This window comes from Capra hircus, chromosome 5, assembly GCF_001704415.2.
Source record: "Capra hircus breed San Clemente chromosome 5, ASM170441v1, whole genome shotgun sequence".
Lineage (NCBI taxonomy): Eukaryota > Metazoa > Chordata > Mammalia > Artiodactyla > Bovidae > Capra > Capra hircus.
This window is the reverse complement of record NC_030812.1, coordinates 62,257,389-62,270,152: the sequence shown is the minus strand read 5'-3', so window position 1 is coordinate 62,270,152 and position 12,764 is coordinate 62,257,389. Positions and strand designations below refer to the sequence as shown.

The window sequence follows — 12,764 nt, the reverse complement described above, 5'->3', positions numbered from 1 at the left end:
AAGACTCTTAAGAGTCCCGTGGACTGCAAGGAGACCCAACCAGTCCATCCTAAAGGAGATCAGTCTTGGGTGTTCTTTGGAAGGACTGATGCTAAAGCTGAAACTCTGATACTTTGGCCACCTCATGTGAAGAGTTGACTCATTGGAAAAGACTCTGATGCTGGGAGGGATTGGGGGCAGGAGAAGGGGAAAACAGATGATGGGATGGCTGGATGGCATCACCGACTCGATGGACATGAGTTTGGGTGAACTCCAGGAGTTGGTGATGGACAGGGAGACCTGGCATGCTGCGATTCATGGGGTTGCAAGGAGTCGGACATGAATGAGCGACTGAACTGAACTGAACTGAACCATATATTGAAGACAGTCATAGACAATATATACTTTAAAAATATATGTATTATTAATATTTAGCCATGCTGGTTCTTTATTGCTGCCTATCATCTTTTTCTAGTTTCGGTGAGTGGGGGCCACTCTCTAGTTGACATGCACAGTCTTCTCCTTGCAGTAGATTCTCTTGTTGAAGAGCACAGGTTCTAGGCACTTGGGCTTCAGTAGTTGTGGTTTAAGGGTGCAGTTGCCTTGCATCAGGTGAAATCCTAGTTCCTGGACCAGGGATCAAACCTGTGTTCCCTCCATTGGCAGGCAGACTCTCAACCACCAGACCACCAGGAAAGTCCCTATGTATAATTAAATACTTATAAGTGAATGAACATGGACTATGTTCTGATAAAACTTTATTTAAAAACATTGCAATTTGGTTTATATAATTTTTAACTGTCATAATATTATTTTCCTATTTTTTTCAGCCATTAAAAGATGTAAAAATATTCTTAGCTCACAGGCTTTACACAAATAGTCAGAAACCTGAGTTTGGCACATGATCTATAGTTTGCTGACTCTAGTTAAGTGAGTATGTGTGGGAGCAAGTCCTTTGGAAGCTAGGGCTATATGAATGCTGGCCACAAGGTGGGGGAGATATTTTAGAGGCCCCACTTATTTTAGACATTGAAATTTAACAAATTCCATTTGTAATTTCAGTGAATTTGTAAAAATATTTTTTTTTCTTATACTGAATGGCTTAGCAGGATTCTATCAGAATAGGTTTTTTTTTTTTAAAAAAAAAAGATAATCTAGTAAAAGTTTAAGCAAATATTCCAGACTCATCCTCTTTTATCTCCATTTTTAATATCTCTACCATCCCTTTATTTTTTTCTCCCATTGCTATTATTTCCACCCATAGATATCTCTTTTTAATTCTGCCTCTGTCCTTTGTGTTTATGAGGCACCATCTGTTTGTCTCTAGGTCTGAATACATGAACATTCTTTCTAATCTAAGTCCTTCCTGCTAACTACTTATGTAATCTGGAGGGATGAGGTGCAGAGGGAGCTGGAAGGCAGGTTCAGGACAGAGGGGACACGTATGAATGTGGCTGACTTATGCTGATATATAGCAAAGACCATCACAATATTGTAAAGCAATTGTCCTCCATTTAAAATAAATAAATAAAAAGTTTAAATATTTCTATTATTTCACTTTTTAATGTTTACTTACTTATTTTTGTTTATGTATTTGGCTGTGTTGGGTCTCAGTTGTGCCATGCAGGATCTGTTGTTGTGGCATGCTCAGGCTCTGTAGCTGTGGCTTGTGGGATCAGTTGCCCTGTGGCATGTGGCATCCCAGTTCCCTGACCAGGTATGCAGCCTGACTCCCATGCTTGGAAGGAGGATTCTTAACTACTGGATAACCAGGGAAATCCCACTGCTTACGTAATCTTGAGTAGATCATTTAACCTCCCTGAGCCACTGCATTCTGTGCTAGTTAGAGTAAGTAGTTCTAGGACCACCACAGACAAACACAGGATCTCAGTAGTTTCACATAGAGGATGTTTACTTCAGCTTCTCATAAAGCCTGATGTGGGTTGACTGACCTCCGTTCATCTTGAAACTACATCATCTGGTGAGTAAGAGAGGGATGGAGAAGGCTTACTTCTACTAACAAGTCAATTAATCATTTACATGGCCTCAACCTAAATGCACCTAAGGCTGAGGAGTAAAAGAGAACCTACGCTTATGGTTTTGTTGAGCACTAAAATGATGTGTAAAATGATCCCTTAAAACAGGGATTGGCTAACAATTTCTCTAAAGAAACCGACAGTAAATGTTTTAGGTGTTGTGGATAATATGGCCTCTGTTAAAACTACTCAAATCTATCATTGCAGTGTTGAGAGAAGTTGTAGACAATGGTGAATGAATGAACATAGTTGTATTCCAATAAAACTATATTCTCATTATCAGCAGACAGGCCAGATTTGGACCACAGGACATAGTTTGCTGATCCCCTTCTTAGAACATGACTAACATATAACTATTCTCATCTTCCATCACTTCAGATACTCAGGGAACTTTGGGCAATGATTCCTCACTACCTCAGTGTTCCTTAAGCTGACTCATGATAACTATAGATAGTTCTGAATAACCAAATAAGAATGAGATCAGATGATTACTGACTTCTTCCCTTTGGAATTTCCATTAGCCTCTCTCCTTTCCTCTTGATATGTTATTTGAAGATTGAAGCTATGCTACAGTGAAATCACTCTGCTCAAAGAAAGAAAGAAAGGGAAATATCATGTAGATTTGCATAATCATATAGATTAAGAAGTCTATACTGAGTCCCTGTATAGGCATCAGTGCAGTTCAGTTCAGTTGCTCAATCATGTCCGACTCTTTGAAATCCCATGGACTGCAGCATGCCAGGCTTCCCTGTCCATCACCAACTCCAGGAGTCTACTCAAACTTATGTCCATTGCGTTGGTGATGCCATCCAACCATCTCATCCTCTGTCGTCCCCTTCTCCTCCTGCCTTCAATCTTTCCCAGCATCAGGGTCTTTCCAATGAGTCGGTTCTTTGCATCAGGTGGCCAAAATATTGGAGTTTAATCTTCAGCATCAGTCCTTCCAATGAATAGTCAGGACTGATTTCCTTTAGGATGAACTGGTTGGATCTCCTTGCAGTCCAATGGACTCTCAAGAGTCTTCTCCAACACCACAGTTCAAAAGCATCAATACTTTGGCACTCATCTTTCTTTATAGTTCAACTCTCACATCCATACATGACTACTGGAAGAACCATAGTTTTGACTAAATGGACCTTTATTGGTAAACTAATGTCTCCGCTTTTTAATCTGTTGTCTAGGTTAATCATAGCTTTTCTTCCAAGGAGCAAGCATCTTTTAATTTCATGGCTGCAGTCACCATCTTCAGTGATTTTGGAGCCTAAGAAAAAGTCTCTCACTGTTTCCATTCTTTCCCCATCTATTTGTCATGAAGTGCTGGGGCCAGATGCCATGATCTTAGTTTTCTGAATGTTGAACTTTAAGCCAACCTTTTCACTCTCTTCTTTCACTTTCACCAGGAGGCTCTTTGGTTCTTCAATTTCTGCCATAAGGTGGTGCCATCTGCATATCTGAGGTTATTGATATTTCTCCTGGCAATCTTGATTCCAACTTGTGCTTCCTTCAGCCCAGCGTTTCTCATGATGTACTCTTCATAAAAGTTAAATAAGCAGGGTGACAGTATACAGCCTTGACGTACTCCTTTCCCTATTTGGAACCAGTCTGTTGTTCCATGTCCAGTTCTAACTGTTTCTTCTTGACCTGCATAAAAATTTCTCAGAAGGCAGGTTAGGTGGTCTGGTATTCCCATCTCTTGATGAATTTTCCACAGTTTGTTGTGATCCACACAGTCAAAGGCTTTGGCATAGTCAATAAAGAAAAAGTAGATTTTTTTTCTGGAACTTTCTTGCTTTTTTGATGATCCAGCACATGTTGGCAATTTGATCTCTGGTTCCTCTGCCTTTTCTAAATCCAGCTTGAACATCTGGAAGTTCGTGGTTCAAGTACTGTTGAAGCCTGGCTTGGAGAATTTTCAGCATTACTTGCTAATGTGTGAGATGAGTGCAGTTGTGTAGTAGTTTGAACATTGTTTGGCATTGCCTTTCTTTCTTTGGAATTGGAATGAAAACTGAACTTTTCCAGTCCTGTGGCCACTGCTGAGTACATCTTGTGTAATTCTGGTTCAGGAGTGTATTATATTGCCCACAAAAACCGTATATTTTGGCATCTACCCAATCAAGAAACCTATGGGTCACCCTAGACTCCTCCCTGGGAATCAACTTTCACATCCAATCAGATGCCAAGATCTAAAGAACTAACCTCCTTAGTATCCCCTAAAAACATCTGTGATCTCCAACACTACTGCAACTGCTTTACCTCAGGACCCCATTATGTCTTGGCTCAATTCAATAATATCCTTGTAGTCTCTCTTCCTCAGATTCTGCCCTTACCTGTTCATTCTTTAAACTGCTAAAATGATTTTATTGAAATTCAAACCCAACTATGAAACTCTCTTGCTTAGAAATCATCCAGTGGTTTCTTGAAATAGTCAGATGAAAGACCAAACTCCTTAATATGGCATTAGAGCCCTTCATGATTTGTGCCCTGAGACATCCAATGTCTCATAGCTTGAACCCACTTGCTATCGTCACATACTCTGCTCTACAGCCATACTGAACCTTTTGCAGTTTGCACTTTCCCTCTTCCCATCCTCTTTTGTTTTCCTACCACCTCTTCTTTCCCTGGTGGCTCAGCTAGTAAAGAATCTGCCTGCACTTTGGGAGACCTGGGTTTGATCCCTGGGTTGGGAAGATCCCCTGGAGAAGGGAAAGGCTACCCACTCCAGTATTCTGGCCTGAGAATTCCATGGACTGTATAGTCCATGGGGTTGCAAAGAGTCAGACACGACTGAGCAACTTTCACTTTCACTCACTTTCAACAGGATTCAACTCAGCCATCAATTACCTGCTTGTAGAAGCTTTTCCTAATTGTGTCTCTAAAGTAGAGGCTCACCTTTTACATCTTGTGTCCACTTCTCATGATGCTTATCACATCATGACACATAATCCTTGGATTGCTGATTTATTCCCCCATGCACCATCCCTCTTCCCACTTCAAGTCTGTAATCACCCAGAGAAGAGGGACAATGGCTTCCTCATCTTATTCGTATCATACTGCTTACTAAGGTATCCACAATTTAGTATACAGTTAGCAAATACTTGTAGACTAAATTAATGCAGAAAAACAGTTTATTTTCTTGCTTGATTGTATAACAAATTGTACTTCTAGTGGGTTTAAAACATTGGGTGGTCAAGGTTCAGAAACATGTATTTCAGAAACATTTATAAGTAAAGGAGTCATACACATCAGTTGGCTTTATCCTTATAATGTTTATGAGAGGGTACATCATATAAATTTGGTTTTCTGCCTTTATACAAAGTGAAACAAAAATAAAATACAACACAATGAGACAAAACCATGATGATGACATACCTGTGTTTCTATTGGAGCCAGGGTCATATACATGTTTTTAATTGCAGTTATATAGTCTAGTAGGAAGAACATTGAAAGTGAATTGAGATTTAGTAGGCCCAAGGATGGAGAAGGCAATGGCACCCCACTCCAGTACTCTTGCCTGGAAAATCCTATGGACGGAGGAGCCTAGTGGGCTGCAGTCCATGGGGTCGCTGAGAGTTGGACATGACTCAGTGACTTCACTTTCACGCATTGGAGAAGAAAATGGCAACCCACTCCAGTGTTCTTGCCTGGAGAATTCCAGGGACGGGGGAGCCTGGTGGGCTGCCGTCTATGGGGTCGCACAGAATCGGACACGACTGAAGCAACTTAGCAGCAGCAGTAGCCCCAAGGACAGACATTTCATGAGAAATCAAGCCTGACATTGAACACCAGTCTTTCATACTTCAAAAGCAACTGAGTCCTATGTGGGTATTAATTTGAATTGCATTACTGAGTTCATGTGTCATAATAATAAATAACTTACTCTTATATAACAATATTTATGCCTCTTAACCATTCCTATAAAAATATTGCAAGGGTGAAAGTGTAAAGCATGTTATAATTTGAACACCTTAAGTAAAAAAAACTCTGTAAAACACATTTTCAATATCATCAGCTATTTTAGATTATAGACTAAGTAATGTCTGCTTTTCAAAAAACATGATGAACTGGAAGAGAAATGGTAACATGAATATTTTGCAGGAAAATAATTGTGGACTTCAGTGATAAAATTAGCAAGTATTTGAGGGCAGAGAAAGTGTTACTAAGCCAAAAGTTTATTGCACTTTTTTTGTACTTTGCAGAAAGTTAAGTACAATAAACTTTATTTTAAAGAGGTTGTATTTAATCGCTTATTGTTGTGAGATTAACATTTCATTAACATTGATAATAAGAATAAAACATAAGAAAACTTAAATTAGGAAATGTGCACAGTCCTGAGAGCCAAAAAGACTGTAGTTTTTCTGAAGGGTAATGTTAGAACTCCTGCTAGGCAAGAAAAAAAAAGTGAATGTAATTAAAATTGTGGGGAAAAAAAAAACCAGAAAACTGCTATAGGGAACAATCCACTACTGACAAAAGATTATATCGGCTGTTACTCCATGATTTTACCATTTATGTTTAAATTGACTTTTTCCTTTTGCTATTTGGGGATTAATTTAAATCCTTAAAAAAGAAATCAAAGTTCACTACAAATACAAATAGATTCTTAGATCCTAGAAAATGTTCCATACAAATTTACTTCATTTTAATGATGAAATTGCAGCATATGATACTTGGGGACAATATCAAATATTCCCAGTTCCTTGGACTATATAGAAAATTAAAAAATGGAACTGCCTTAATTATGCTTCCATATTGTAAGGATTCTTTTATTTCTTTATTAAACTCTTTATTCTCAGGGTCTGCCAAATGCAGAATCCTATATAAATGTTAGCTGAATGAAAGGTGAGTCAAAATTGCAACTTTCTGAATTGATCATTAAGAGAAATTCTGAGCACTGTATTTTTGCAGTCTTCTGGAGAAATCTAACAAAAAAGTCTAAATTATTTTATCAACTATGCCATGACATTTTTTCATAAACATTTTTTATTATTGAATTAAGGGACTTTTTAATGTCTCTCTGTAAAACACAATTATATTTTATGTGTAAAAAACAGACAATGTAACTGAAAAAAATCACTTAGATTAAACTGATGGGGAATTGGGCTGAAGATGAGCATGATCATATTAATACTTTTATCATGCTCATTTATTTTAGCCTAAACAACGAACATCTATTGTGTCTTCTCTGGATTTTCATCGAATGAATCACAACCAAGAATATTTTGAAATCAACACATCTACAGGGTGTACAAGCTTTACTTCCAACCCTCCAGTTAGTCCACTCACCTCTTCTGCAGCAAACACAGAAGTCAAGAACAAAGAAACTGGCGATACAGGTAAAGCCGTTCATTTTATGCAGGTATATTGTTGAGTTTTTAAAACCAAAGCTTTTATGAGTTAGAGGAATTAAGAGGGATCTTCATACAAATCTCATTGTGTTTTTTGTTCATGACTTCATGCCAAGACTTTAAAGGCACCATCCAAAATGTGTGGAATAATGTAATCATCAGCATATTTTCAGGTCTAACCTTTAAACAGAACCAAAATCTAACCTTTTAAAACTAGAAATGGTTTTGAATAGCATGTTGTTATGGTTTCCAAATGTATTATGTCACCTACATGTCGCATCAAAAATTTTAGAATAGACTGATATTTAATAATAATGTGTAAGGACAATGCTGATTTGTTTTATATTGAAAGGTAAAACTTTGAATTTCACAAAGTAAAATGTTTAAGATAAATTTCACAAATTTATCTACTATGAAAAATAGCATTTTGTTATTTTACTCATAGGTGGTTTTGTTATATGTTATATTTAAGAATCTGCATATAAAGGCATTAGCACATGGTATATAATGAAGTAGAACAACTTTCTGAGTCAGTTCTGTCACTGATTTGCTAGGTACTTTCCATCAAATTACTTAACTTCTCAGATCTTTGATTTGCTCCTCTGGAAAGGGGAGATAATATCTGCTCTTTGGGTAGTTTTAGTAATAAATGAGCTGATTTATGTGAAGCATTTTGGAAACTACGAAACAATATTTTTATTTAGTACTATCATTATTGTTTAATATTATTTTTATTCTTAAATACTATTATTGTATGAAATCTATAGTCATTTTAAGAAAAGAAGAGCCAGCTATACATCTGTACTCATGCCGAGATGGTTGACCTTTTCTTGAATTAAAAGCATGATCTAAATTAATGGATAAATCTACTGTTTATTTTATAAATGATTGCATGCACAAAAAACTAATCATTATAAAAATGTCAAGTGTTAATAGAACTAAGACTAATACATAACAACCTCACAAACAAATTGCCTGCTGCAAAGCACTTTTAATAAGTGGACCAATGAATTTATTATCATATAAAAGAGAACTATTTCAAAAGTAGCCTGAACTATAGTTAAAACTTCCTACTTGTTAGGCAGTATATTATGTAATCTAAGTATCAACTTGAGAATCATCAGGAAAAGGTGGTAAAGAGGGTCTACCTTTGGAGGTAGACAGACTTAGATGATATGAATGGGTTAGCATTTAACTAGAAAGATAAGTTCAGTTCAGTTGCTCAGTCATGTCTTACTCTTTGTGACTCCATGGACTGCAGCATGCCAGGCTTCCATGTCCATCATCAACACCGGGAGCTTGCTCAAACTCATGTTCATCAAGTCAGTGATGCCATCCAACCATCTCACCATAGTATTAATATGTAGAAAGATCACCAAAGTATTAATATGTAGCAAATAGATTCAAGATGAGGTGAGATTGGAGGTAGGATGCAACAGGGCCATCAGCAATGGAAAATAAAAATGGATTTGAGAGACACAAGGAAAGAGTAATCAACAGGTCATGGCAACTGATCAGAGATGTGATGATGAGGAAGAAAAGTTCAGGAAAAACCCTAAAATTTCTTGCTTAAGCAGATTAGTCAAATCTCACTGCCATTCTTTGAAATATGGAATTTTTTAGAGAAGACAGATGAGAGGGATGGGTTATGTGGGACCTAATATATGCCATTTTAAGGACTTTGGATTTCACTCAGAGTGAAATTGGGAGTCAGTTCAGGCTCTCAGGAGAGTGACATGATGTAACTTCTATTTTATAAGAATTGCATCAACTCTTGTACTGAGAATGGACTGAAGAAGGAGGATAAGTCTGGAAGCAAGGCCAGTAGGGGGCTATTGTAGCATTCCAGTAAGATGAGAGAGGAAGCCAGCTCAGGTCAAAGGTGAAGCAGTGGAGCTGGAGAGAAACTGATGGGTGTTGGACATATTTTTTTAAGGTAAAGCCTGTAGGATTTTATGATAGAGTAGATGTAGTATATGAAAAAAAGAGAAGAATTAAGGATAACTGCAATGTTTTTGTCCTAAACAATTGTAAGCATGATTTTTAATGGCATCTGGTATGAGAGAGGTCCTGGGAAGAACAGATTTGGTGAACAGGTAAAAATATCAAGAGTTCACTTTTTTTAAAATTTGAAGTATAGTTGATTTACAGTGTTGTGTTAATTTCTGCTATATAGCAAAGTGATTCAGTTATACATGTATGCACATTTTAAAAATATATTTTTTCTATTATAATTTGTTATAGACATTTGAATACAGTTCTCTATGTATACTGTAGGACCTTGTTGTTTATCTATTCTATATATGAGAGCATATGTCTACTAACCTTAACCTCTTACTCCATCCCTTCCCCAAATCCTTCCCCCTTGGCAAACACAAGACTGTTCTCTAAATCCATGACTCTGTCCCTGTTTCAGTAGATAGGTTCATTTGTGTCATATTTTAGATTCCATATACAAATTTTATCACCTGATAATTTTCTTTCTTATTTACTTCACTTCATATATAATCTGTAGTTGCATCCATATTGTTGCAAATGTCATATTTCATTATTTTTATGGCTAAATCTTTTTCTGTTTTATATATATACCACATCTTCTTTATCTGTTCATCTGTTGATGGACATTTAGGTTGTTTCCATGTTTTGACTATTGTTAATAGTGTTCTATGAACATAGGGTTGCATGTATCTTTTAAAATTAGAATTTTCTCTGGATATATGCCCAGGAGTGGGATTGCTAGATCATATGGTAGTTCTATTTTTAGCTGAGAAACCTCCATACTGTTCTCCATAGTGTCCATACAAGCTTGCATTCCCACCAACAGTGTAGGAGGTTCCCTTTTCTACCAGGAGTTCATTTTAAGTAATATCTACCTATTAGATATATGAATAGATGTGTCATGTAGGCAGCTGAATGTTCACATTCTTTGTCTTCAAAGACAAAGAACGTGAACATCGTCATTGTATACATGATATGGAGTGAATGTATATAGAAGATCAAAACCTGAGCTTGATGAAAGAGATGATAAAGGGCAACAACAGCTAAGGAGTCTGAGGAGGAACAAGGTAGGAGGAAATCTTCCGGTGAATGTTGGAGAAAATGAAACCAATGGTGTGACTCAAGGATGTTTGGCTCTCTTGACCTTTGGAAGGATGGAGTTGGTATTCTTATGACGAAGCTTAGTTATGGATAAGAAATGCTATTGGATATTCAAGTAGGTAAGCTGAGGATCCCTTGGACTGCAAGGAGATCCAACCAGTCCATTCTGAAGGAGATCAACCCTGGGATTTCTTTGGAAGGAATGATGCTAAAGCTGAAGCTCCAGTACTTTGGCCACCTCATGTGAAGAGTTGACTCATTGGAAAAGACTCTGATGCTGGGAGGGACTGGGGGCAGGAGAAGAAGGGGACGACCGAGGATGAGATGGCTGGATGGCATCACAGACTCGATGGACGTGAGTCTGAGTGAGCTCCGGGAGATGGTGATGGACAGGGAGGCCTGGCGTGCTGCGATTCATGGGGTCGCAAAGAGTCGGACACGACTGAGCGACTGAACTGAACTGAACTGAAGCTGAGTACATAGCTAAGACTGATTTTTCAGTAGGGTAGGACACAGAGGGAGGAAGCTATGAGATAATTTTATGTTTATTGAAAGTAAAGAGTATTGGTCAAAAAATATTGACAGTGTCTTAGCCCACAGTGAATGACCTATGAGTTCCGAGTTCCTCAGTGAAACTGTCAGGGGCAGGTGTGTTGTATATTATTGACACTCACCAGTAAATAAAACATACTTCCTCTTTATGAAAATTTATTTCCAGAAATCTCTGCATATATGAAAATTTTCTGTGAGCCGGCACCTTTGAGTCCTTACTAAAGATGTTACCTACCCTGGGTAACATTATCTCCAGTTCTGTTAGTAGTTTCAAACTATCACCTCTTACTGGATAAAACTGATGGAAGGGAGCAAATCTAAAAAGAGTAAAGTGGAAAAGATTTTCTTTCCAAATGGGAGAAATAACAAAAACAAAAGCTTTTAAGTACACAGCAGCATAGGATGCTTTTCTGCAAGGGAGAAGAAACATTTGAGGAAAACTAAAATTAGAATGAAGAAGGTGGTGTGGACCTTTTGTGCTGCTCAGGGATTGCCAGAGAGGCAAACGAAATCCTTCCCTTTAATTAGCTCACACTGACTGGAAATAGAACTCCTGAAGCTGAGTTAATCCTACTCCAGCAGCCATTGGACACAAGCAGCTGAGGAAATCTCTGGACTCCAGCCAGCATGAAGGCCAAAACTGGTCTGCTGAGATCCAAACTGAGGTTCAGGATGGGCTTATATGGAGGAAGGATTAAGGGTTAGTGAGAATAATGGGCAATTACATCTTCGAGGCTTATTGCACTAGAATGTGCATTATACAAATTATCTGAATTATGGCTTGTTAAATTCAGTGCTTAAAGTAGAACAGGATTTTAGGTAGCCAAAAGAAAAAAATATTTTTATATAAATGTCATATATGTTTAAAAATAAAATATATTCTTAGTTCTTGATAATTCATGAGGTGCCTCTCCTACACTTTTGGTTTCCTGTTTCCCATCTAATATCATGAGCCTTTTCTTCAGTGCCTTTCTGTGCACATTGCACATCACACAGAAGGCAGAGGTAGGTTAGCAGATGCTTGACAAAGAAATAAAATATTGACTTTTACCATATTAAAAAATATAAAAGTATATAGTTAGCTCTTGGAGTAATGTGGTTTAGTGCATACAATCAGGTGGGAATTTGTTATTCTAGCATCTGAATGCAGAGTTCCAAAGAATAGCAAGAAGAGATAAGAAAGCCTTCCTCAGTGATCAATGCAAAGAAATAGAGGAAAACAACAGAATGGGAAAGACTAAAGATCTCTTCAAGAAAATTAGAGATACCAAGGGAACACTTCATGCAAAGATGGGCTCAATAAAGGACAGAAATGCTATGGACCTAACAGAAGCAGAAGATATTAAGAAGAGGTGGCAAGAATACACAGAAGAACTGTACAAAAAAGATCTTCACAACCAAGATAATCACGATGGTGTGATCACTCACCTAGAGCCAGACATCCTGGAGTCTGAAGTCAAGTGGGCCTTAGAAAGCATCACTTCAAACAAAGCTAGTGGAGGTGATAGAATTCCAGTTGAGCTATTTCAGATCCTGGAAGATGATGCTGTGAAAGTGCTGTACCTAATATGCCAGCAAATTTGGAAAACTCAGCAGTGGCCACAGGACTGGAAAAGGTCAGTTTTCATTCCAATCCCAAAGAAAGGCAATGCCAAAGAATGCTCAAACTACCACACAATTGCACTCATCTCACACGCTAGTAAAGTGATGCTCAAAATTCTCCAAGCCAGGCTTCAGCAGTACGTGAACT

At 37.7% G+C, this 12,764-nt stretch overlaps 1 protein-coding gene across 10 annotated transcripts in view; it reads left to right on the top strand.

Annotated features, from left to right (window-relative positions):
- The window catches only part of ANKS1B (ankyrin repeat and sterile alpha motif domain containing 1B), a 1,150,317-nt gene that overhangs the window by 475,756 nt on the left and 661,797 nt on the right, over positions 1 to 12,764 (top strand). For all 10 annotated transcript variants that reach the window (XM_013964004.2, XM_018048142.1, XM_005680487.3 and 7 more), the window contains exon 12: positions 7,171 to 7,351. In XM_013964004.2, the coding sequence (XP_013819458.1) occupies positions 7,171 to 7,351 (181 nt within the window). The remainder of the gene's footprint in view (positions 1 to 7,170; positions 7,352 to 12,764) is intronic.